Source organism: Martes martes (genome assembly GCF_963455335.1).
Source record: "Martes martes genome assembly, chromosome: 8".
Taxonomy (NCBI): Eukaryota; Metazoa; Chordata; class Mammalia; order Carnivora; family Mustelidae; genus Martes; species Martes martes.
The window spans coordinates 104,883,290-104,908,807 of NC_137895.1; the positions used below are offsets into that span (position 1 = coordinate 104,883,290).

Below are 25,518 nucleotides of genomic sequence, written 5' to 3' on the forward strand. Positions count from 1 at the left end.
AAGGAGCAGCCGACACCAACAAGCAGAAGGGTCACGACCACTGACTTTGATAATTTCTCCAAACAGCAACAAAAAAAAAATCAAAACCTGAAAACTAGCAACAGTTTCAGCGCACTTTCCCACTAACCCGTAAAACAAACTAGGGAAATCACGCAGAAATACTGTGCGCCCTTAGTCCGCAGCTCTCAGATTCGCAGACGCTCCCCCAGACACCAGCAGAAGAAGAACCATCTGAGCAGAGGTGGGTCAGGCAGACACCGAAGCCTCCACACTATCAAGGAGAAAGCACCATGTTCAGGCACATACACACACACACATACATACACACCAAAAGATAAGTGTGCCCCAGCTCCACACATAAAGGCTGCAAACACACTCGTAAGTGTCCAGGCCACGCCCACTGCCCCCCCTCCCCCCCTCCCGAGGAAGGTCAGGATCTGCCTGCCACCTGGATCCTCTCTGCAGCCCGACCCTAAGAGCTCCTCCGCAGCTCTGGCCCAGACCTCAAGACTTGGTCGTGGCAGTGCCGCCCCCTTGTGGCCACGTCCAGCAGTGCCGAATCCGGCAACCGCCCTGAGCAGAAGAGCGAGGTGGTCCTGAGGAAGCAGGGTCCCTCTGCTGGCTGAGCTGGGGTAGGACCCGTTCTGCCAGGGCTGGTCGCATCTGCTGCCTCAGGTCTGCAGTCACTGCTGTCCCTCGCGCTCGCGCTCGGGTCTCAGAACCTGGGCGGGCATGCGCGTACACACACTGTTTTGGCAGGTGGGGTCAGGGAGGGAGGGGGCAAGGGGAATGTGGGGGGAAAGAAGCCCAAGCATCACGCTTTCCTCTTCCTTCCTCCAGCTAGGGCTCAGTTCTCCCTCATGTCCCCCTCCATTGCCCTGCTTAGTCCTTGGAGCAGAGGAGGAGGGAAAGGGCTCTGGGGAGGTGAGAGCATGGACGGAGTGTGACAGACCCCTCTGGTGTGAGTGTCTGAAGATGGAGGGTCTCAGTTGGGTCCCACTGTCCTTCCCCTCTGCCCCTGGGCCACAAGAACTGAGGGAGGGAAGGAGAGACGGAGCCGAGAGGGGGCAGAGGGGGGTACTCCAAAGCCACAACTTTAAAGTGAGATGGTGCTCAAGGCAGCCCAGGCAGGAACCAGGTGGGACAGCCGGCAGTCGGTGGGAAGAACGTGGATTTAATGGAATGAAAGGTAAGAGGGACAGGTCTCCCGCTCCACCCACCAGCCCTCACCCGGCCTCCCAAGGCCTGTCTCAAAGGGGGTGCTCTCGATACCAGCATCTCACACCTGTTTGGCCAGCCCTGGAGCAGGAAAGTTCTGGAGGGAGGAGCCTAGCCCCAAGCAGATTCCAAACCATCCCCTTGTGTCTCATCTACCACAGGTGGAGGCAGAGATGCCCAGCGGAGGGGCTTCTGCAGCTGGCCCCCAAGCCAGGCCCATGGGCATGATCCCGAGCCCCACGGCCCTAGCAGTGAGACTCTAGCTCTGTGAGTATGAGAAGCGACGTCCTGGGTGTGGCAGGGGCCGAGGGTTCTGCTCGCTTCCATCCAGGCAGGTCCTCAGCTGGGCACATGAGATGGCGAATTCTCTGCAAGGCAAGTGGGGGTGGCTCTCGTGAGCTGGTGTCAGGGGCATGGCTGCCCGCCTCCTTCAGCAGCTTGCCAGTGTCTGCCTGCCACCCCCCTCCCCAACACACACACACATACGTGCCCTCCAGGTGGCCGGGTGCCAACCCCCACGTCCCAGCCTGTGACTTGGAGGCATCAGTCTCTTTCTGAGAGTTGTAAGAACTCACTTTGTCCCTCCCCAGCAGCCTCTCCAGGAGTGGTGTCACCCCTGTCTCCCAACTCCTACCCTGGTGGGTATCGGTCTATCCTCATGGGGCCCTATGTCATCGTCTCGTGTTCCTGTCCCTCGCCGCAAACCCCCTACCTCTCTGAAGGAGCCCTTGAGGGTCCCAAGTTTATAGAAGCTCCAGGCGGGAATGCAGACCATGGAGGACAGAGCCAGGAACCAGCCCAGGGCATCACCCCACCACGGGTACGTGTACTTTTTGTTGTAGGTCAGCGGAGTGTACTTGATCAGAGAGAAGAGGAAGGTGGCCTGAGGAGGAGAGGAGAAGAGAAAGGGTCTGGGAGAAGGAGCCTTGTGCCCCCCACGCCCCCTGGAAGAGCTGGCAGAGATCCTTCACTCTGCAAGCCTGGACTGGCCTCCAGGCTCATCTGGGTCAATCAAACCCCAACCCCGAACCACATTCTACTCAAAATCCACACCTTCTCAACAGAACATCCAGGGCGCCTCCCCTCTCCCTGCAGGCCCCGTGCCCCTGTGCACCTCTACTGGAGCTGGCCCTCAGCTAGGAAATGGTCATGAGGCTGCTAATGTTTTCAGGTGCTTAAGACTCCAGCACCATCAGGTGGGGCTGTGAGGGCCTCAAGGGCAGGGGGTCGTGCCTCCCTCCCCCTGAGCCGCATTTACACCCTGTGCCCCGAAGTGGGCACTTGGGGAGCAGCAGACATACAAGATAAAGCCCCAGGAGGCAGCACGCCGGGGCTTATTGCTCAGAATCTGGAGCCAAGCTGCTGGGCTTGATCCTAGCTCACTGCTATTTCCTCGCTAGGGCAAATGGCTTACCCTCTTTGGCTTCGGCTTCATCCATAAAATAAGTATAATAGTAATTCTTCATGCAGTCCTTGTGCAGATCAAGTGGGTTAAAACGTGCAAAGCACCTTATTCCTGGCACAAAGTGTGAGCTCTGTAATGGTGTTCTTATAATTGCTGCGGTTACTAGTACCACCACAAGCAGCCCAATGCCCTTGGGTTGCTGTCCTGATTGTGACATTCGACTCACATCGTGGTGTTGGTGAAACCATCTGGCAGCTCTGGATCTCAGTTTGACCTTCTGTGAATTGGAAAGGAAGCATCTACCTTGCTAACCGTTTTCTAGAATCCAACAGGAGGAGGAGTGAAAATGTAAAATGATTTTCAGTCCCCGTGGAGAAGTCCCTTCTAGAGCTAACAGCCTATCTACCCTCCTACGACCACCATTTCTCTTTGCCTTCATGTCGCTTTACCCTTGAGGTTCTCTTACCGTGCACACAGCTGGGGTGAGGAAAAGCCAGCAATATTTGATAAGAGGCCATGGTCTGTATCCAATCATATCTTCAATGTTGTCATAGAAGCGCCCGGCTCCTGCCAGGAAGAAGAGAAGAAAGGAAAGGGGGAGAAAGGACATTCTTCAGCATCCAAGGCACGGGCCAGATGGGCAAGGACCAAGAAATAGACGATAACATGGTTGTCTTTCCAAATGACTGCTGGGAGACTCTCTTCCCCAGGGATTCATAGGCATACACAGCAGGGGGCAGACCTTAGCATAGCAAAGACAATGACTTTCTGATCGTCAAGGTCGTCAAGGGCTGAAGAGGTTTGGCTCGGACAGGATATGGGCCCACTCGGGGCAGTCTGGGTACGGCTATGGCCAGGAGGGCGCCGAACAACCTCCGGAGGGCCCTTCCAATGGTAGCGATTTAGGATTCTTGAGATTTTTGAGGTCAAGCAGAGGGGGCGTTCCAGGAAAAGGTGTGTGAGAACAGCAGATGACTCTTTGTCCAAGGGCCATGAGATGGCAGTGAGCCCTGGGGTTAGGACCCGGGGGGAGGGTCACTCACCATAGACCCAGGCCACACAGAGGGACTCAAAGATGGCCACAAACAGGAGGCACATGCCACTGGCAGCGTAGTAGTCAAAGAGTTGAAATACGTACATACCGCCCTGCCAGAGGAGAGAACAGACCAGAACTGTATCCGGAGGAAACAGATTTACTCACCCTGGCCTCCAGCCTCACACCCACAGGCACAGAGCAGACCTGGTGATCATGGGAGACAGATATTAAAACAGAATATAGTTTGTGAGCTGGGAGGCACTAGGGCCAATAGGAGACAATATATTTTTTTTTATTATTTTCGGAGGGAAGATAGATAAAACAGGCGGCTATTGTTAGCTCATCCCTGAGAACATTTAGGGATTGACCCAGAAGTCCGAGACGACGTGTGTACTCTTTGGCGGAGGATCAGGACAGAGGCCGTCATCAGTACTGTGAAGATGACAAACTCCATCTCCTTCCTTCTCCCTTGAGACAAAACACAGAATAGCACCCATCCCCAGGGCTCCCTTTCTGCCTTTGAAGTCTTTCCCGGGAACGTGGTTCAGCTGCCTGAGAAGTCATGGGAGCTTGCTGGAGAGGCCATTTTTCCTAACCCAGAACTTCCTGACCATCCTTCTCATACGTCTTAGCTTACCGTGGAGCCAAACCACCCCTAAGCCGCCCCCAGATGTGGGTGGCTGGTGTTTCCAGGCCAGAGAAAGGCCTCACCTACTTGGTGCTGGCTATGGCTGGGAAGGGACGGAGTCCCAGGGCCCTGAAGCCCGGGAGCTTGGCTTCTCCTCCTCCCCCGGTCCCCACCTTCACACCTCCCGGACCCTCACCTCTGTGAGCATGACCAGCCCGACAAAGAAGGAGGTGACAGACACGCCCAGAATGAGGAGCTCCCTCCGGTTCTTCTTGCGGAATACACGGGGGTACATGTCCACCAGCGCTGTCACCAGGCTTTCTACGCACACAAACTGGATGAGAGGGCAAAAGAATTGGAGGGAAAGAGAGCTCCCAAAATATGCTGCTGCCGTCAGCCACCTCTGGCTTCTTGCTCCCAGGCTCAGCCCTGCCCCGGCGCTCAAGTACTCGGCACCGTCCTGGTGTGCTCAGGTCTGGACCTACCCTGCAGAGTCCCTCTTGGTCCCTAGAGGGGCCTCCACCTGAGACATTCACCCGGTCCCCAATTTTCCTAAGGTCCCGCAGGACATCGGGCTCAACCTCCTGTCCACAGCTACCCATCCTCCAGCCCGCACAACCCACTTATCTCTCAGGCTCTCGCATAACTGCTTCTTGATACCTGGCTGTCCAGTCCCAGGAGGACGACCATGAAGAAAAAGCAGCAGGCCCAGAGAGGAGAGAAGGGCAGCATCACCACGGCCCGGGGATAGGCGATGAAAGCCAGGCCGGGGCCTACAGCAAGGAGCAGAAGAACATGGCCCAGTGCCTGGGCTGCCTCCAGACCACATGGGATCCCAAGGCTGCCCGATGCGGGTCATGGAATCACAGGAGCCAGAGGAAACCTCCCCGCCAAGTTACCATCATCAACCCCAACCTAGCCTGGGAGAAGCCACCCGAACCTCCACCCGGTGCCCACATCTCCAAGGCACCACCTGCTGTGTTCTTGTTGGCAGGAACAGAGCAGAACCACCTAGAAGCTGTGGGTGTAAGGGGCTTTGGGAGACGGAAAGGGGGAAGATCACCTGCATTTCTGTGAGCTCTACCCCAGATCCTCAGGGCTCACTCTTGGGATCTATTGCCCCAAACCAGAGGTTTCACCCTTAAAAAGAGCTCAGAGGCCAGGCAGGCCATGTACATTTGTTTGTTTGTTTGTTTGTTTTAAAGATTTTTATTTTATTTATTTGAGAGAGAGAGAGAGATCACAAGCAGGCAGTGAGGCAGGCAGAGAGAGAGAGAGAGGGAAGCAGGCTCCCTGCCGAGCAGAGAGCCCGACTCGGGACCAGATCCCAGGACCCTGAGATCATGACCCGAGCCGAAGGCAGCAGCCCAACCCACTGAGCCACCCAGGCACCCCGGCCACATACATTTGTGCCGCTGACCCAGGGTCAAATGAGCGCGGGCAGGAGTTGATGAGACCTGCCGCTATCATGACTCCACCACGGCAATCGGCGAGTTCTCTCTAGAAGACGCTCCCAAAGAAAATACCTCCAAGGACTAGATTGAACCTGGGGCCACCAGTTTGCCACCTCTGCACCCAGAGCCTTTTCTGTCATTCAGAAAAGGCTAGGAGTGATTGGGCATTCATTTCAGAGTATCACTGACGTAACAGTCTCTCAAATTAGCTGGCTCAGACGACAGGAGCTGATACACCTGCCCACGCCTGGCTTCATCCAACAGAAGCTTCCTCGGAGAAACAGTATGACTGGGATCTTGGATGGTTGTTTACCTCCTCGAGCCCCCCTCACCACACTGGAGGGATGGGGATAATCCCAGTTCCACCTCAAAGCTTTTCCGTTGCTGGTGCAGGCAAACTGCTTCCTGCAGTGCCTGTCACTGAGCAAATGTTTAATAAAAGTGAAACAATAGTGGGATGCCTGGGTGGCTCAGTCAGTTAAGGTTAAGCATCTGCCTTTGGCTTGGGTCATGATCCCAGGGTCCTGGGATCGAGTCCCGCATGTAGGGGCGGGGGTTCCTGCCCCGCAGGGAGCCTGCTTCTCCCCTATGCCTCTGCCTGCTGCTCTGCCTGCTTGTGCTCTCTCTCTCTGACAAATAAATAAATTTTTTAAAATTCTATTTTAAAAAAAGTGAAAAAATATCGGGTTTCCTAAGAATCAGTGATGTCAGTTCCCAGTGCTTGGCCCTCTGTGTAAGAGGGCATGCTTGGGAAGGCGATGATGGAACGCTGTCTTGTGGCAGAGGGCGAGAGGGTGGTCCTCAAGAGTAGGGAAGGGCAGGAGACATTGACAGCTCACTCAGGTAGGGGACTGGTTCTTGATTAAAAGCAACAATAGGGGTCGCCTGGGTGGCTCAGTGGCTTGAGCCTCAGACTCTTGGTGTCAGTTCAGGTCCTGATCTCAGAGTCCCGAGACTGAGCACCCCCCATCCCATGGGACTCCGCACTCAGTGGGGAGTCTGCTGACAATCTTTCCCTCTGCCCTCTCCCCCCACTTGTGTGAGCACTCACACACTCTCTCTCTCTTTCTCTGTCTCTCTCTCAAATAAACAAATCTTTTAAAGAATAAAATTAAAGCAACAGCAGGGGCACCTGGGTGGCTCAGTCAGTTGAGTGTCTGCCTGCAGCTCAGGTCATGATCTCAGGGTCCTGGGATCGAGCCCTGCATCAGGCTCTGGGCTCAGCAGGGAATCTGCTTGAGATTCTCCCTCTGTCTCCCTCTGCTCTCCATCCCTCCCCCTGCTCATGCTCTCTCTCTCCCTAAAGTAAATAAATAACTCTTTTAAAAAATAATAAAAAATATAAAAGCAACAACAACCATATTTTGTTGACTACGGCATGGTGAAAAGGAGGAAACTCCACACCAACATAAACTTATCTTCCAGATACATTTTGGAGTGGGCAAAACAAGACAAAGGACAGAACAGCATCTGTAGTATTCTATCAGTTGGTTTTCTAGAAGGGGGGTGAGGAAATAGAAATAGTACTATGTGCTCAGCTTGTATGAATGTTCACATACGTGCGTATGTGTATGTGTGCCTTTCTCTTCTCACAGATGCCTAAAGTGTTTCTGCAAGGAGAAACACGAGCCTGACCATGTTGGCTGCCTCCAGGTTAAGGAAGTGGAGGCCAGGTGTGGGCAATGCTCCCCGTACACCCCTCTGCCCTTTGAAGCTGGGGTGAATGTGGATGTGCTCCCCCAGGTCTTCCCAGGGACGTGGCCACCGAAGGGTGAGCACCTCAGGGTAGGTGACATTAGAAACATGTCCAGACCCCAGTTGGCAAAGTTTCAAACAAAGCTCCCAGAACCCAGTCCTGGCACGCAGCCCCCAGCACTCACCAGACTCGGCCACCTCAGAGATGGGCACCCCCTGTTCCTGAGACATGAAGCCCAGGACGGAGAAGATGGCAAACCCGGCCACGAAGCTGGTGCCACTATTGAGGAAGCAGAGGGCAATGCAGTCCCTGTGGGGCAGGCGGGGGACAGAGATGGGCCGGGTCAGCACGAGGATGCCAGCAGGAAGCCCTTCGGTGGGCAGACAGCCCCAGCCCTTCACTCGGGCCAGAGGGGGGCTGCCAGCAGGATCCCGACGAGCATTCCAGGCCTGGGTTCTGCCCCCACACCCGCCCCCCTCAATCTATTAGCTAAGACTTGGACTCAGTCACAGTGGTCCCAGAAGAATAAGGTTCTGAGGAAGTAATACACTCATCTAAATATTAGGAACTGCTGCAGAGCTCCCCCCCTCCACCCCTGCCCTATTGCCACCACCTCTCTCAGGACGCTTCCGCTCAGACACAATTCAGTCTGGCATGCTGATGTGGAGGCTATGGACATGGGCAATCCCAAGCAACATGTGATTCTCATCCCCCAAATCTGATTTTGAAAGACAGAACTTGATTTTTTTTTTTTTTTTTTTTTTTTTTTTTTTTTTTTTAGCTTGAACTTGTCTGAGAAGCTCTGATATGAAGCCAGGAGGCTGGAGGGAACCCGGCGGGGGCGGGGGCGGGAGGCATGAGATGGGGAACAGTAAGGTAAAAGTAGGTGAGGGTTCAGCGTTGGCTGGGGCAAATGAGGCTCCACTGCATGGCACAATGAATGACTTCCCAGGTTCGAGGCCACTAACCTCTCCATCAGCCCACAGGGCTGGACCAGCTTCCCAGCCAACGACAACCACCCCAGCCTTTGGAGGAAATCCCTCTGCCCATGCTATCCTTGGCTCCCCTTCAGCAACTGGTGGCCCTGGGGCACGGGAAAGTGAGGTGAAGATGGGTGGGGGAAGGCAAATCCATGAGCTGTTGCACACTTCAAAGCACCCAGACTTAGCACACTGGCGGGGCAGGGGAAAGGCAGGATGGGGGCCCAGGCCCCACCCCTCCAATCACCTGTAGCAATTGTTGTTGTACTTGTTGTAGCTGCCCAGGGCGGTCAGGCACCCCAGACAGATGGCAAAGGAGAAGAAGATCTGGGTGCCCGCGTCCATCCACACCTACACAGGGAAAAGGCAAGAACGTTGCACCCCAGGAAAGCTGGGCTATCAGGGCTCCATGGCGCACACAGGCCTGTGGCTGAGCCGGGCGCTGGCTAGCAGTGGCTCAGCCTGCAACCCGACTATCCCAATAGGCCCCCAGAGGGCATTTCTTGGGCACTACCAGGATGGCGTGGGCAGCAGGCTCTGGGAGAAGCCTGAAGGACCCAGGGAAGAGGAGTCTGGGAGGGAGTTCTAGGACTAAGCCGGGCCTGGCACCAACTTTCCACAACAGAAATAAGGCCCTGGTTCTTCCTCTACTTTCTCCCTTCCTGGGTCCTCCTCGCAACGGGGTTGGAAGGAACCCAGAGGACAGGATCTCTGGACCTAGGGGGTCCTTCATATCAGTGCCATGGCGAGAACATATCTTTGCCCCGCGCCCCTCAAAGTCCTCTATCTGGAAAGCAGAAAGAGTCATCCTCAGCTCACAAAAGCAAGAGGCTGAACAGGAATGCACGTGCTTTGTACTCCTTGGGGGGAAGAGCTCTGCGGCTAAACCGGGGGCCCGGTGAGGACCATTATTGTCTCAGCTGGCCGAGCCGGCCCGGACATGTTATGATTTAGATTTAACAGCTACAATAACATCCCGAAGAGAAAGCACATCAAGGCGAGCAGGACTGGGCAATCCTGCTGATCTGCAGGAGGTGGGGTCCCTGGGCCACAGACCCTTCCCAGGCACCCCCTGTCTTCAGAGGATGCAGCACCACAAGGGAACACTAAGCTACGGGCGCAGAAAACATCAGGCCTAAACTTTCTGGGGTCCCCATCTCTTGCCTTTGCCTCGCCCTCCCCTAGCAGCTCCCAAACAGACCCCTGCTTTCCTTCCTCTCATGTCAAGCCCCCAGTACCCACATCCACCGAAGCCCGCCTCTCCCTGCTTCCCTGACCGTCACCCCCGCCCCGGCCTCCCTTGCGGTCTTGTCACATGCGCCCTGCCAAACTGCCCATTTCCCCCAGCATTGTGGTGGGGCCCGGGGACCCAACAGCAAGCTCCAGTTGCGATGTCAGGTCTCTAGGACTTAAGAAAAATGCAGAAATCTGTATTATTTTCAGAGCTTCCTGAATGATCCTAGTGTCAGCCAGAGGCTGGAATCCCCGCCCTACAGGCCCTGAGAACCAGCGCCTGGAACCCACCCAGGGCACCTACTCCTCTCATTGTATTCCACTTTTGTGGGACGCGGGGCAGAGTGGGGAAAGACAGTGAAGAAAAGGGGAGACCATCTCTGGGCTCCTGTCCCTTCTGCTCACTGTGAACCCCATCCCCACAGAGGCTGTGAGGAGAGTCACCTCAGGAAGTCAGTGACTGCGGGTCCCTCTGTTCTGTTTCGTTCCTGCTCAGTGGGTTACTGGTGGGACCCTGCGGCCAGAGGCTCTGAACTTGTGCAAAGGTCTGACCCAGACCCAGAGAGGGAAGGCTGGGAGACACCCCTCTCTACCTGGGGGCCCACAGCCACCAGCCTAGATGACCGCTCCCCAGCAGGCCATCCAGGAGATAGCCCAGGAGCCTGCCCAGCCTCGGGTCTTGGAAGTTTGCTTCCCAGGCCTGGCAGTGCCCATGAGTTACCGGGGAAACTCTCTGCTGCCCTCAGAGACATTCTGCGGCTGCCCACACGTAGGCAGGGGCCGCAAATCCCAGGTGATGAAGTTTCACGAACTTGGCCTTGGGAAGGAAAAAAAGAAAGATTGTGACTTGGCAGTTCACCCTGCCCTGAGGGGGACAGACTACGACTGGGTTGGGGGCAGAGGTTAATGAGAACAGAGGAAAATGCAGCAGGAGGGCTGAGAGTTCAGAGGGTGAGGGTCAGACCTGGAGCCTCTGACTAAAACCTGCTCCCCAGCAGCTTGGCAAGCCCCCCGCTCTTGGCCCAGCTGTGGCCTGACAAGCCTGCTGGGATGGGGAGAAGAAAGGGGTCAGAGGAAGGGCCGCAGGAACAAGTAGAGCTGGCTGTTCTGTTCCCCACCGCAGGCAACCTGCTCCCTGACCACGCCAGCAGTTCTGGTTTCTAAAACAAAGCCCCAGTGTGTCTTTGGCTGCGACAGGAGACTGATCAAGAATAAAACAAGTGTGAGAAACACCTGGTAGAGTGTGGGCAAAAGGAGAGCGCGATCTTTGTGGGGAGCAGAGGACAGAGACCTCTAGAAGATCCAGGAAGGAGGTTTTCGACTTTGAGCTCAATCCCAAGGATGATTATGTTCACTATTTTTAGGAAGGCACTAGTGTGTAATGGAAAAAGCCTGGGCTTCGGAGTCGCACTGAACTGGGTCCAACTCTTAACTCTATAAATTCCTAGCTGTGTGATCTTGGGCCAGTCCCTTAACCTCTCCGAACCTCACTCTTCTCCTCAGGGAAATGGGTACAATAACAAATAAAATAATATATGCAAAATCCTCAGCACACAAATAAGTATTAGTTCCCTGTCCCATCTTCTGGAATAGTGAAAAGCAGCCCTGAAAACCTTCACATTCATACTCTTTGGAAAATGTATATCATGGTCATCAGGACAGCAGACTCCTTAAGACCACTTGCACAAAACCCAAGCTCCCCCGCGTGCTAGTTTTTGTGGACTGGGGCAAATTTCTTAAGTGTTCTATGCTTGAGTTTCTTCATCTGTAAGATGAAGCTGACAGGCATTCATGGGGCTTCGTGGGGACTCCCCGGCGTCATGCCTTCAGTAAAAGTGCCTGGCAAACAGCAAGCACATAATAAATGTGTCAGCTCCTGCTGCTGTTTGTGGTTACTCTGGTTACTTCAAAAAGGCAACTCACCTTTCAGTGATCATGAGGTCCCATAGAAGTCAAAATAAAAAGACCCATTCTAATCAATGTTCCAACCGCCTCCCTAAAGAAGCCCTTCATTAGAAGAGCTTAACGTTGAGATTTCAAAGGTTCCAAGAGGGCTCTTTGGACACCCTAAGCCCCTATCCATCTACCGAACAAAGGCAGCAGAACAAAGCGCCAGGCAAGGGAAAGAAAGGATTGCCCAGGAGAGTCCTGGTCACCAGGAGCGCCTCCTGCGTGTGAAAGGGATGAGCCCCAGGGAACACTGGGAGGGCAGTGACCTGCCTGACATGCAGCAAGTCTGGCGGGAAGAGAGGAGGGAGCCAGATAAACCCAGCATTGTCTCTGCCCGCCTCCCCGCTCCCAGACTGAGTGCTTGGCAGACAGAGATGTCTTTGGTCTTTGTGTTGGCTAGCAGGAATTTCGCACCTTTCTCAAGTGCCAGGCAAATGCCAGTTGGAATTCTCACACTTCCTGGGGAGTGCCAACTACATTCAATTAGGGCTCTGGCAGGGCCATCACACCTGCGGGCTGCTGCTCTGTTCACCAACAACAGAGGCCTGGCTGCAGCCGGAGATGGGACCCAGCGGCCAAGACGGCTGCTGGGAAGCCCAGACCAAGCCCGGCTCTGGAAACATCTCCCTCCTCATGGCCTCAGGGGACTTGGAAGGCACATGTTCTCTGCACAGCCTACAGCTGGTTGGAGTTGGAAGGGTGGTATCCTGGATGGCAGTGAAAAGAGGTTTTACTCCCCGCAGTGACCCAGACACAGAATCATGGCCTTGTTAACACTCAGAGTTAAAGGCTGTCTGGTCCACCTCCTTTGCGTTTGCTGGAACAAACCTGTCGCATAATAAATAGATGTTGAGTAAACTTTTTGCTGACCGAATGAGCTTTGAGAAAAACAAAGCTGAGCAGATGAGGACTTTGCCCTCAAGAGATCATAAAGCATATGGGATTTGTCGTCATTCAGACCCGGGTTCCAGCTGCAAATGTGAGGATGAAAAATGCATTAAGCTCTCTAGGCCTCCCTCTCTTATAAAATGGGGTCAGCTCACTGACCTGCCGAGAGGGTTAGCTGTGACACTGCACGTAATGACGATAGGGACATAGTTAGGGCTCAGTCACTGTCGACTATAAACAGCTGATTAGAACAAATGAGGCATTGATCACCGAAGCCAAAAATCCGTTCAAGAAATACCAAAGCCCTCCTTTCCGTTTCTCTTTCGGCCTCCCTGCCCGTCTCCCTGCCTGAACACGGGCTTCTCCTTTCCAGCCCAACACCCCAGACGAAGGCAGACGGCAGCTTAGCCCCCGGTTCATCCCTCTGCTCTTCCAGAACAACACTGGAGCCCTCCTGCTCACGAGACCCAAGCCAGCCTCTCTACCCCTGGCCTTCAAAGCTGGTCCCCACAACCTCCTGCTTGCCACGACCCACAACACTTCGGTTCCAGAGACGTCAAAGGGCTTCCGAATCACAGAATAAAATTACACTTTGTTTGGCCAGCCCCTTACTTGCTGTGTGACCTTGGGCCTTGTTTGCTCATCTGTTCAATGAGGAGTTTGCCCTGGTTGATCTCTGGGGGCCTTTTAGCTTCAACGACCACAGTTCTACGCTTTGCTCCCTAGCCGGACTACGGCCCATGTGCCTCGCGTGGAGATGAGGCAAAGGCAAGCCGCACCTCCGCTGTGTCCAATAAACGGGGGAGGGAAGGATAAGCCCACAGTCCCCCAGATCGATGAGCAGGACCTGGTACGCCAGGCTGCCAGACTCCGAGAGAAGCTTTGGAAGACGAGTGCCCTGGTGACTTCCGGTCGCCGGCAGAACTCAGGATGGCAGGACTCAACTCAGCTGGGGTGGCTGGGAACCGTGAGAAAAATGCAGCTGCTGGATCCCACCCCCACCCCTGTTCCAGATCCTGCCCAACAGGGACCTCAGCATTTGCAACGTGTGCAAAGCCATTGACTGTTCTCGTCTCTTCTATGCTGGGAGCCTCCCATCTTGTGTCTCCTCAGGGCCCCTTTCCAGACACAGAGAGCCCCTCTAGCACCCAAAGAAAGGGTGACCTCGGTGCCAGGAAGCCACAGCACATAGGCGGGGCTCGTAGCTGGGCAATGCATTTTAGGAGCCCAGGGGTGGAGCTTACCCACACTCCCCTCTGGCCCTCGACACCTCCTGGCTTTGCCACCTTTTCAAAATGGCTGCCAAACAGGAGAAGATAAGAAATCTGTCAGGGGTGGTAGCTTTTCTTTCAGGCCCTGCTTTCCAAACCCCTCCAGGAAGCAAGCAGCAGCACCCCCTCCCCGGGCCAGGCCACAAAGAAGCTGGCTGAAGCAGACAGGACGGGAGGGAAGGCGAGAGGAGGGAGGAGGCAGGGGCCTGTGGACAACTGATGGAAACTCAACACCAACCCAGCTGGCCGTGGGAGGGGCTGGGGAACTGGGGGACCTTGGAATGGGCCACGTGGGCAGAGGGAGGAAACCAGCAGGGCTGGTGGAGGGGTAAGAAATCGAGCTGAGAACACCAAGAGGAAAAGTGGGAAAGTGGGGACAGGCTGGAGCGCCTGAGGACGAGGCCTGGGCTCCCTGGCGGCTGCGAACCAAGCTGGGGACCACAGACAGCTGCTCACACGTGACCAGAGACCCCCTATGCCACCATATACGCCACCACAGGGTTTGGGCCAGGATCAGGGAAAATGTCTCCAGAGCCACGGGATGGCTGGCCCCTGTCTGTGGCTTCTTACCTGGGGATCCCACAGACGTGTGAGGTTGGGGTACAGGTAAAACTGAATTCCTCGGGCTGCCCCAGGCAACGTCACCCCTCGAATTAACAGGACCACCAGCATGAGGTAAGGGAATGTGGCTGTGAAGTACACCACCTAACCAGAGGGCAGATGAAAGACAAGGAACCCGTGAGTTTGGGAGGAGGGGCCCCAAGACCCACCAAGACCAAGACCGGCTGCAGAGGCAGGAGGCAGGAGCTCCTCGCTCTGAGCACACAGAGGAGGTCAAGACAGTTTGTCTCTGCCCCCTCCTTCTCACCCCTGCAGCTGTTCCGGCTCCATCTGCCCTCGGCCCAAAGCCACAGCCTCCCCTAGCCCCCTCTCCCTCCAGCTTAACGCACCCACCTCCCCCTGACACGTACCCTGTAAATATCTGTTAAGTGAATGAATGAACTCGGGCATGCTCCCAGCAAAGGTGCTTAGATTTTTGGCAAGGGCTGTCGGGTACCAAAAGCTCTCTAACACGTGATCCCTGTCCTCACAGGGCTTACATGCTTAGCGCAGCTGGGCAGCCAGATCAGGAAGGAAGCCTTGTCAGAGGCCTCCAGGACAAGAGTCCAGAAGAACTCAGAATGCCCTCCAATGCCTCATACACTCCACGGCAGAGAGCGCCCACCCCCAAGTTCTCGGGGGGTTGCGGATCATTTTGAGATGAATTGTCTCAGTGGGATTCTTTTTCCAAAGAACGGTTGAATAAATCAGGGAGCCACGATGGGTGTTCATTTTGCAACGTGCCCCCATGTGCAGCAAATTACAAGATCACGTTCCTTGGAGCTGTCCTTCCTGCCTCTCTCTCTCCCGCCTTTCCATTCCATTTCCCCACATACCAGAGTGCACAGGAGCGAAGCAAGGAGAGGCCCAGAATCAAGGGAGCCACGTACAATCTTGAGGGGCTCATTCCCTCCCGTCCCTGACCAGGTTACAGCTCTGGGAGCTCCTGGGTGACTGGGCTGCCAGGGAGGGCAAGGAGTCCTGGGACAAGAGAAGGGCCAGGAGCTCTCCAGCACACACCTTGCCCGTGGACTTGACGCCCTTCCAGATGCAGAAGTAGCAGATGACCCAGGCGAGCAGGAGGCACAGGGCCAGCTCCCAGCGCAGGGCCCCCAGGTCATGGATGCCATCAGAGATCTTCAGGACCCGCCTCCTGGGGAGAGAAGTTTGGGCTGGGCTCCGCCTTTGCCCCCAGCCTCAGTATTGTGGCCCACGTGTCTTAGGCAGCAGAGTCATGCCTGCAGGCTCTCGTCCAAAGGCTCGTCAGCTTTTTCGCTCAGATCTACAAGGCTCTCCTTTGCCCAGAGATGGGGATAGATAGCAAGGGAGACAACTAGAAACTGTTCCCAGGTTAAGTGTGGTCTGGGAGGCTGAGCACCAATTTAACCTAGAGAGGGAGGTGCAAACACATATCTTCCCAACCAGGGTTTCGGGATGTGTTGGTGTTAGGAATCACTAGGTGAACATGGATATGAGGGAGGGGGGCTAGGAGGCAGCCTACAGGCAGCTGCAGGGCAGAGGGAAGTAGGAGTGTCCACACACAGGCATGTGTGCCATCTAACATGGGGGTGGGGATGGGGGGAGGGAAGACAGGTGTGGCCTAAGAAAAGTTGCAAAATTCTCATCTCTGAAACCCATTCTGCATTAATCACGAATACAAGCCCAACGGGGGGCGGAGGGGGGGGCAGGGGAAGCCACTTAGGTGACAGGGCCACCACCACACGAGCTCATCCCTATGCCCTCTTTTCCAACACACAGCCCACACTGGGATGGGGAGAGGGCCTCACTTACTCCCAGAACTCGATGACAGGAGAGGTGGCATTCTCAGAGGTCACATTCAGGGAGCCATTGGTCCTCTGGAACTCTACACAGTATTCTACCCGTGGGTCCCAGGGAAGGAAGCAAGAGAAAGGTCATTCACTATTTGGCATGGCCAGAGAGAGGGGTGTGAAATTATAGGGCAATGGGAAGGAAGGGATCTGGAAGGAACCGGGCTGAAGTTGTCCATACACAACATCCTCAAACACAGATAACTTCAACAAGCTTACTGCGCCTTCTCCCGCATGACTTTACGGGCAGGTTTCTAAATGTCTGGGGACATACTCTTACTAAAGCATCATAAGATGGGATCACGAAGGGAGCTCTGCTTCTGCCTTCTTCAAAGTTTGCAAATATATCTAGGTCACTGCCTTGTATGAAGGCACAATCTCTGAAGGATAATAACACTTTCTAGGGAAGACATGTAGTGGAGCGGCCAAGAGCTCAGATACAAGGTCAGAAAGTTCTGGCTCGAATGCTGACTCTCTGGTTATTTGCTGTGTGGCTCTCTGACGTCACTACGCTCCATCCCAGAATGCACACAGTGATACCCAGTTGTGAGACTGATGGGGGACTAAATGAAAATCTGAGTGTAAAGCGCCCGGTAAGTAGTGGCTCTTAATTATTTGTAAATGACCTTGGAGTTTCACGATGGGGGAGGGGCTTGCATTCTTTTTTATGTTATGTTAGCGTAATAATCCTAGAAAACGTTAAACCAGATAGTTTTCCCCGTTGTACACATGAAGAAAGGAAATCTTCTTAGAAATGGCCTGTCGTAGTTCGTAAATGACTAACTGAAGGCTGGAATCCTGCTTAGCAAATCGTATGCCTTACCTTCAAAACACCTGCCATCAGACCGTTCTCATTACAGCCATGACCAGTGCCCTGATGTGGGTCCCCACCATTTTGTGGCTCCTCCGCTGCCCTCTGCTTCCTACCCTTGCCTCCCTCGTGCAATCTCCACAGAACAGCCAGAATGATTTTGTTAAAATGTAAGTAACTCTACGTCACATCTCAGTGACATAAAACTCTCCAATGAGCTTCCCACTCCATGCAGAGAAAGAAGACATGACCCCTATAATGGTCTCCAAGGCCCTTTTCAATCTACCACCATTACTTCTGACCTTGTCCCCTGGGGGGTCCCCACTGACCTGCTCCAGCCATACCTGCTCCAGCCACACCCTGCTGTTCCCTGGATGCTATAGGCACAAGGCCACCTCAGGGCCTTTGCACTGCAGCTGACTCCCCACCACCCCTCCTTCAGACTCCTGTGTCATCTCAGCAAGGCCTTCCCTGATGACCCTATTGAAAATGACAACTCCCACCCCTAAAACTCCCAATTCCTCCTCCCCGTTGTATGTTTCTCCCTAACCCTTCTTCTAACATAATACATATTAGGCATTTAATTTTGTTTACGGTCTGTGTCTCGCCATTAGGACAAAACCTCCATGAGGGCAGGGACCTTTGTGTGCCTTATCATAACCCCAGTGCTTAGAACAGAGCCTGGCACAGGGTAGGAACTCAATAAATATCTGTTGAATGAATGCCCATGGAGTCTTCTTTCCATGGAAACCCTTTCTCTCCTTGAAGCTTTGGCTCACCCAGAAAAGTGGTGTTTCATCTTGACAGGATGGGATGTCCTCTGCTACAAAAGATGCTAGGCTCTGAGTAAAACCAGACTCACTAGGAGAAATGTAAAAAATATCAAGAAGCAAAAGACTCGGGTATGGAATGTGCCTTGAGATTGTCTCAGAGATCCCCCAGTCAACCCCAAGGTTTGTAGGCCTCACAACACCCTGAAGCAAAAGCCCTAGGCCACCAGAAATTTGCAACATTTCTACAAAAGGAACTCCCCTGAGATCTGGATCAAATCAACATCTGACAAGCTGGTTGTCAAGGGTGATTTCAGGATAAATAGAATGAAGGAGGGACGGAGTGGGGAAGGAAAGAAGGGAGGAGGAAAGAAAGAAAGAAAGAAAGAAATAATAATAAAGAAAATACTAGAATAGAACCGATTTTTAAGACTGGACTCATCCAACAAAATATTTTTTTGAGTGCTTATGATGTAGCCAGCACCAGAAAGTAAGGTAAGTGCCACAGTGGAGTCAGGGCTTGGGGCAGGCACCACCAGGCATGTTTAAGAAGGACCTAAGGTGGGGAGCCTGGGTGGCTCAGTGGGTTAAAGCCTCTGCCTTTGGCTCAGGTCATGATCTCAGGGTCCTGGATGGAGCCCCGCATCAGGCTCTGCTCAGCAGGGAGCCTGCTTCCCCCTCTCTCTCTGCCTGCCTCTCTGCCTACTCGTGATGTCTCTCTCTCTCTCTGTCAAATAAATAAAAAAATAAAATAAAAATCTTTTAAAAAGAAGAACCTAAGGAATCTAGGGCTGTGGGGGGAGGAGCCTCCAAGATCGGACTCTTCGCTTGCCAACTGGTGGAATAAAGGTGGCGAAGATCAGCACCAGAACTGCCTGGAAAGGGATAAGGGTCTGAGCGCCAGAGGGGCCTTGCTAAGCATTGCCAAGTGTGCCTCCTTGGCAAGTAAAGGGCTCAGACTCCAGGTCGGAACTGAATACCTCACCTAAACAAAACAAAACAAAACAAAAAAAGGAGTCATGGCACAGGTCGGGCCCCCGTGATGAGCACTGAGGGATATTGGGGCCGTGAGAGCAAGTGGAGATATTGGGTCCAGACAGGACAGCTCCCCACCTGTGCTGTCCTTGGGTTGGCCGCCAGCCCCATGGGGCTACTTACATTTAAGCTACTTAAAATTAAACAAAAACTTAAAAACTCAGGTCCTCACACACATTGGGCCCATGTCAAGCTCTCCACGGCCACGTGGAGCTGGCGGCTACCATGTTGGAGAGTATGGAGAACTTTTCCTCATCGCAGAAAGTTCTCTTGGACGGCACTACCCTAGGGATTTTCAATCTTTGTACTTTCTACCAAGTCGACTCAGTAGGCCTGTGGCCACGGGTGGCTCCTGTTGTCTTCTAAGAGAGTCACAAGCAGTCTTACAAGCACAGGAGAAATCAAGCATGTTTATAAATCATAAGGAAGACGCACAAAACAGCTTATTCCCTGGTTAAACTGAGATGGACCGTGAGATCGAAAGACCCAAGATAGTACCAGAAAGAAGACGTGAGGAACAAAGATAACGGACAAACAATACATATACCGAAGTGATCAGACTTCAAACTGCAAGAAATAAATGGCTAAACTACATAAAAAGAAATCAGGTCTATTTGCATAATCTGTGACTTCATAATCTATGAATTGAATACACTAATTTTTTAAAATTTGAGTACAGGTGAGAGACCGTTTTTTTTTTTTAGTGTGTGACATTTTGCCCGTGATGCTGGTGAATTCTCATGCTGATTTGATACAAGATTTCTGTGACCTACTTGGCGGATTATCTAGAATGTCCCAAGTTAAGGTTGGGGATGGGGTGCCGGGGATATACGGATAATCCCAGTCCTGGTTTATGTGGCTGAGTGGCAAGAGGAAGGGGACTCGCCAGGGGTGACCTTACCTGTATTCCACTCGTGGTGGCAGCTTCCCCAGGGAAGGTCGATGGTGAAGCTGCTAAAGAGGTAGAAGAGGGCCCAGGCCAGGACAATGATGTAGTAGATGTTCAGGAGGACGACAATCATCTGGGAGGCATAGCCAATGCCTGCAGGGGAAAACTGCAGAATTGGGCTAGGGACAGTGGAGAGAGTTCTCACATGCCCCCCCATCCCCGTCCAGGAGAGGGTTTGCTCTCCACTGTCAGAGCCCTAAGACAGCACTGGGCCCAGGCATCCGGCTCTCTCCTCTGCCTCCCTGGCAGGTGACAAGGGGCTTTTCTCCCTGCCTTCCGTTGCCCTCTACCTTGGCTCCCTGTGTCCTTCCATCTTTATCAGTTCTGAAAATTCACTGATTTAAAGTTATTTTTTAAATGTTAAGGCTAACTTGAAGATTTCAATAGTAAATATTCCCTGGAATTAAGTTGATGTTTTTTTGAAATATAAAAATACATGTTAAGAGCAGGAACAGGGGTGCCTGGCTGGCTCAGTCCATAGAGCATGCAACTGCTGATCTCAGGTTTGTGAGTTCAAGCCCGACATTTGGCATAGAGCTTACTTGAAAAAAAAAAGTGCACGTATAGACAATTCACATGGGAAAAAATACAACTAGATCCGCCCTAATATTTGCGGGTGTGCCAAAGGAAATGATGGTGAGGTACCATTGTGCATAGATAGCCATAGTGAAATTTTTTACAAATGATGTAACTCAGTGATTTCCAGATTTGTCCACATATTAGAATTACCTGGGAATATTTTTAAAAATTTCAAAGCCCAGACCAGACCTAAGACCAATTAAATCACAATCTTTGGGGGCAGGGCACAAGCCTCAGGATATTTTGAAGGTCCCCAGGTGACTCCAATGTGAAGACAAGTTGGGGAACCTCAAATACCCAGAGTTGTGAAAGATACGGGGGAAAGGTGCTTACTCGCGTATAATGACATGGCAAATCAGTATAACACTTGCATAGGGCAATTTAATAAGCCAGATCAAGAGACATCAACTTGATTGTCCATTTGATCCAGTGATCCTAATCCTGGAAATTTATCCCAATGAAATAATTCCAAAAAAAAGAGAGAGAAAACTATCTTAACAAATACACATGACAGCAGAATATAACAGCTTTACAAGTAATTGAAAATAAGCCAAAAGCCCAAAACAGAGAACTGTTAAGTAAATTATGATATATCCACTCAATTGAAGTTTATGCAATCATTAAATTATTGTTATATAGAAAATGGAAAATAAGGGTGCCTGGGTGGCTCAGTTGGTTAAGCATCCCAACTCTTGATTTTGGCTCAGGTCATGATCTCAGAGTCATGACAGGGTCATTAGATGGACCCCCGAATCATCAGCCTCCACACTGGTTGTAGAGCCTGTTGAAGATTCTCTCTTTCAGGGGTGCCTGGGTGGCTCAGTGGGTTGAGCCTCTGCCTTCAGCTCAGGTCATGATCCCAGGGTCCTGGGATTGAGCCCTGCATCAGGCTCTCTGCTTAGCAGGGAGCCTGCTTCCCCCTCTCTCTCTGCCAGCCTTTCTGCCTACTTGTGATCCTCTCTCTGTGTCAAGTAAATAAATAAAATCTTTAAAAAAACAAAATTCTCAAAAGATTCTCTTTCCCTCTCCCTCTGCCCCTCACCCATCCTCTGTCTCTAAAAAAAAGAAAAAATGAAAGGAAGGAAGGGAGGGAGGGAAGAAGTGAGGGAGAGGGTGATAGGAAGGAAGGAGGGAAAAGAAAGGAAGGAAGAGAAAGAAAGAGAGAGAGAGAGAGGGAGGGAGGGAAAGAAGGAGAAAGAAAATGGAAAATAACACTAACTGGAAAGTGGGGACATAAACTGTGTATATCCCGGATTAATAGATATGTAAGCTCTATACAGAGAGAAAGAATGAATGAAATAAATCCCTAAAACTGGAAATAACACAAATGTTTTAAGGTGGGTGATGGTTAAACGAACTGTGGTATGTCCATACCATGGAATACTACTCAGCAATAAAGAAGAATGAACTCTTTATACAAGAACCTGGATGGATCTCAAGGGAACTGTACTGAATAAAAAAAGCTAACCTCAAAAGGTAAAGACTGCACAATTCCATTTATATAACATTCTCAAAATGACAGAATCATAGAGAACAAATTGGTGGTTGCCAGGGGCTGGGGATGGGGCAAGAAGGGGCAGGTGTGACTACAAAGAAGTAGCATGACAGAGACCTTTGTGATAATGGGACAGTCTGTATATTGATTGTGGTGATGGTTAAATAAATCTACATGTGATAAAAATAACAATTATACACACACACACATACACACTAATGAGTGCATGGAAAACGGGATATTTGAATAAGGTCTGTGGATAGTACCAATATCAATTTCCAGGTTATGATTTTTTTTATAGTTAAGTAAGACATTACCATTGGAGAAAACTGGGTGAAGGGTACATGTGACCTCTCTCTACTAGTTTGACAACTTTCTCTGATATATAATTATTTCAAAATAGAAACTTAAAGAAAATCCTATGTAGAGAGAAATATTGAAATAAAACACCCTAAAGTTTAAATAGCTGTTTTGTCAAGACAGTAGAATTGTTACTGGTGTTTTTTTGTCATTTAAAATTGTCTTTTTGGTCCTCCTGGGTGGCTCATTCATTAAGCATCTGCCTTCAGCTCAGGTCATGACCCCAGGGTCCTCAGATCGAGCCCTGCATCAAGTTCCCTGCTCGGCGGGAAGCCTGCTCCTCCCTCTCCCACTCCCCCTGCTTGTGTTCCCTCTCTCGCTGTGTCTCTCTCTGTCAAATAAATAAATAAAATCTTTTAAATAAGTAAATATAAATATAAATAAAATTCTCTTTTTAAATGTCTTGTAATTAATTAAACATTTTGAAACAATACAAAATCATTTGTTGTACATTTGTAAAATATATAGCTAAAATAGCTTTGCACTCTACTTATTTAATCTGAAATCTTTTTCTCCATCCTCAGCCCCATCTACTCCATTCTCTGATAGATCAGTGCAGCACTGGGCCCACAAGTGGAGGATTTAACATAAAGACACAGAGTATTAGGTCAACCAGCACTGCTACCAAAGCACTCAGTCATCCCAAATAAGGTTTATAACCATGTATGCAGGTATCCTGGAATCAGGCACAAGGCTACTCACCCTCAAAGATGGGGCAAATCTTCCTCCAGGCTGTGATGCCTCCCTGGCTAGTGTACTGGCCCAGCGCTGTCTCCAAGAGGAAGACAGGAATGCCACAGGTAAAGAGGAAGATGAGGTAGGGGATGAAAAAGGCACCTGTGGGTTGGAAACAGGTTTTCCATTACCTGGCACTAGCCTCCTTGTGGTCCACATTCATCTCCTCCCATTACCACCCCGCACTGCCAGTCAGAATCCCCAGGGGTGCGGGATGTGCAAAACTGTGGGGGATATTCCTCCGGATATCTGGAACCATAGCAGAGATCAAGAGTCACCAAGTTACCTGACCAGCCCTTTCTTTCACTCTGAAAGTTTCGATCTATACCTACCAGGGTCTGCTCCCCATCAAACATCAATTATGCCTTCAATTATCCATAACTGTGCCAACAGCAAGGAGCTCATTGAATAATGGACATCCCAGAACATTAACATAGCCCACAGACTATAATTCTTTTCAAGGAAATTACTGTTTTGAATGCTAGATAGAGACTTTGAGCAGATTGAAATCAGATTTCCCTTTAGTAATCCCTTCTGCTTCAGTTTTCACAATCCTTTCTGCTCGGCTTTCTGCTGAGACAAGAGTGCTGATGCTGGAAATGCTGGCATTTTCTCCACTGTAAACCTCTGTCTGTTGCCAAGGTAGACAGAGGAGTTCACAGAGTACCAAGAGAAAAGAGAACTGGGAGATCCAAATACCTGCAGGGTGTCCACTTCTAGCTTTCAACTGAGGTCTGATCCAATAAAAAAGAAGTACATATGTCTGAGGGAACTACCCAAGGTAAGGGAAAGAACTGTTTCAAAAGATGGAGAGTAATGGCGCTCACACAGGGCTGGGAGAAGGGCTGGGAGAAGGGCTGACTCGCACCAGCCAGACTGGAGAGTCCCAGAATTCACAAGGCATTGGAAAGAGAAGGCATTTCCACTGAAATGGAGAATAATTAGCCCTAGATTGAACACAACTCTGGTTCTGTCTAACAAATCTTGGAAGCAAACCCCAAAAGTATCAAATAACTTCGCTAGCTCCAAACAAACTAAAGAATATTTGTAGGGGGTGCCTGGGTGGCTCAGTCGTTAAGCATCTGCCTTCCACTCAAGTCATGATCCCAGGGTCCTGGGATTGAACCCCACATGGGGCTACCTGCTCAGTGGGAAACCTGCTTCTCCCTCTCCCCCTCCCCCTGCTTGTGTCCTCTCTCTCACTGTGTCTCTCTCTGTCAAATAAATAAATAAAATCTTTTTTTAAAAAGAGCATTTATAGAAATATAAAAATACTCAGCAACCAATAAAGCAAAAATCGCCAGGTTTGGTGTCCAATCAAAAATTATCAGGAAAGGGGAGCCTGGGTGGCTCAATTGGTTGAACATCTAACTCTTGATTTTTGGCTCAGGTCATAATCTCAGGGTCATGGGATTTAGCCCATGTTGGGCTCCACACTCAGCACAGAGTCTGCTTGTCCCTCTCCCTCTGCTCCTCCCCCCACTCACTTGCTCTCACTCTCACAAATAAATAAATAAAATATTTTGTAAAAATTACCAGGAAAACAAGTAGAAAAATATCACTCATAATGAGCAGGTAAATCAATTGATGGAACCCAGCCCATACTTAAGCTGATGTTAAAATAAGCAGATATGAATAGAATACACTAGCATGCTTATTATAATTGTGTTCCATATAGTCAAAATGTTAGACAGAGATGTGAAAGATACTGAAAACACCCAAGTCAAATGTCTAGAAATGAAAACCACTAGGGCACTGGCTCGTTCAGCCCGTAGAGCACGCGACTCTCAGTCTCAGGGTTGTGAGTTGAAGCCCCACGTTGGGCAAGGAGCCTACTTTAAAAAAAAAAAAAAATTAGAGATGAAAACCACAATGTGTGAGATGAAAAATAAATTGGATGGGATTAGTGGCAGATTAACAGCAGAAGAAAAGATTAGTGAACTTGAACCACAGAGTAGAAACTATTCAAAATAAAACAAAAAAGAGGTTAAAAAAAAAGTGTCAGTGAGCTATGGAGCAATTTCAAAAAGTCTGATATACTAGCAACTGGAGTCCCTGAAGAGACAAAAGATGGGGAGGGAGGGTCAGAAAAAAATTTGAAGAAATAATGGGTGAAATTTTTCCAAATTTGATGAAAACTATAAATCCACATATCCAAGAAGCTATATGAGCCTCAAGATAAGAAACATAAAAAACACTATAACAAGGCACATCATAATCAAATTATTTAAACCAGTGACTCAGAGTTTTTAAGAGGAAATCTTAACAGCAACCAGAGAGGGACAACTGGGTGGCTCAGTCAGTTAAGCATCTGCCTTCAGCTCAGGTCATGATCCCAGGGTTCTGGGATCGAGTCCCACATTGGGCTCCTTGCTCAGTGGGGAGCCTACTTCTCCTTCTGCCTGCTGCTTCCTCTACTTGTGTTCTCTCTCTCTCTGACAAATACATAAATAAAATCTTTAAAAAATAAAAATAAAATTATGGGGCACCTGGGTGTCTCAGTGGGTTAAAGCCTCTGCCTTCGGCTCAGGTCATGATCCCAGGGTCATGGGATCGAGCCCCACATCGGGCTCTCTGCTCAGCAGGGAGCCTGATT

At 51.0% G+C, this 25,518-nt stretch overlaps 1 protein-coding gene across 5 annotated transcripts in view; it reads right to left on the reverse strand.

Annotated features, from left to right (window-relative positions):
- Nucleotides 1-1,044: 1,044 nt before the first annotated feature.
- SLC6A13 (solute carrier family 6 member 13) overlaps nt 1,045-25,518 on the reverse strand; it is a 32,889-nt gene continuing 8,415 nt past the window's right edge. For 4 of the 5 annotated variants that reach the window (XM_080811745.1, XM_080811743.1, XM_080811744.1 and 1 more), the window contains 13 exons: nt 22,890-23,024; nt 19,706-19,846; nt 16,151-16,235; nt 15,380-15,512; nt 14,330-14,464; nt 8,665-8,768; nt 7,622-7,746; nt 4,948-5,060; nt 4,484-4,621; nt 3,667-3,769; nt 3,090-3,190; nt 1,931-2,101; nt 1,047-1,586 (listed from right to left, as the gene is read on the reverse strand). In XM_080811745.1, coding sequence (XP_080667871.1) covers nt 1,464-1,586; nt 1,931-2,101; nt 3,090-3,190; nt 3,667-3,769; nt 4,484-4,621; nt 4,948-5,060; nt 7,622-7,746; nt 8,665-8,768; nt 14,330-14,464; nt 15,380-15,512; nt 16,151-16,235; nt 19,706-19,846; nt 22,890-23,024 — 1,607 coding nt within the window. In that variant the 3' untranslated portion in view covers nt 1,047-1,463. Of the gene's footprint in view, nt 1,587-1,930; nt 2,102-3,089; nt 3,191-3,666; nt 3,770-4,483; nt 4,622-4,947; nt 5,061-7,621; nt 7,747-8,664; nt 8,769-14,329; nt 14,465-15,379; nt 15,513-16,150; nt 16,236-19,705; nt 19,847-22,889; nt 23,025-25,518 lie in introns of all 5 variants that reach the window. The other variant, XM_080811746.1, reaches the window with a different exon arrangement.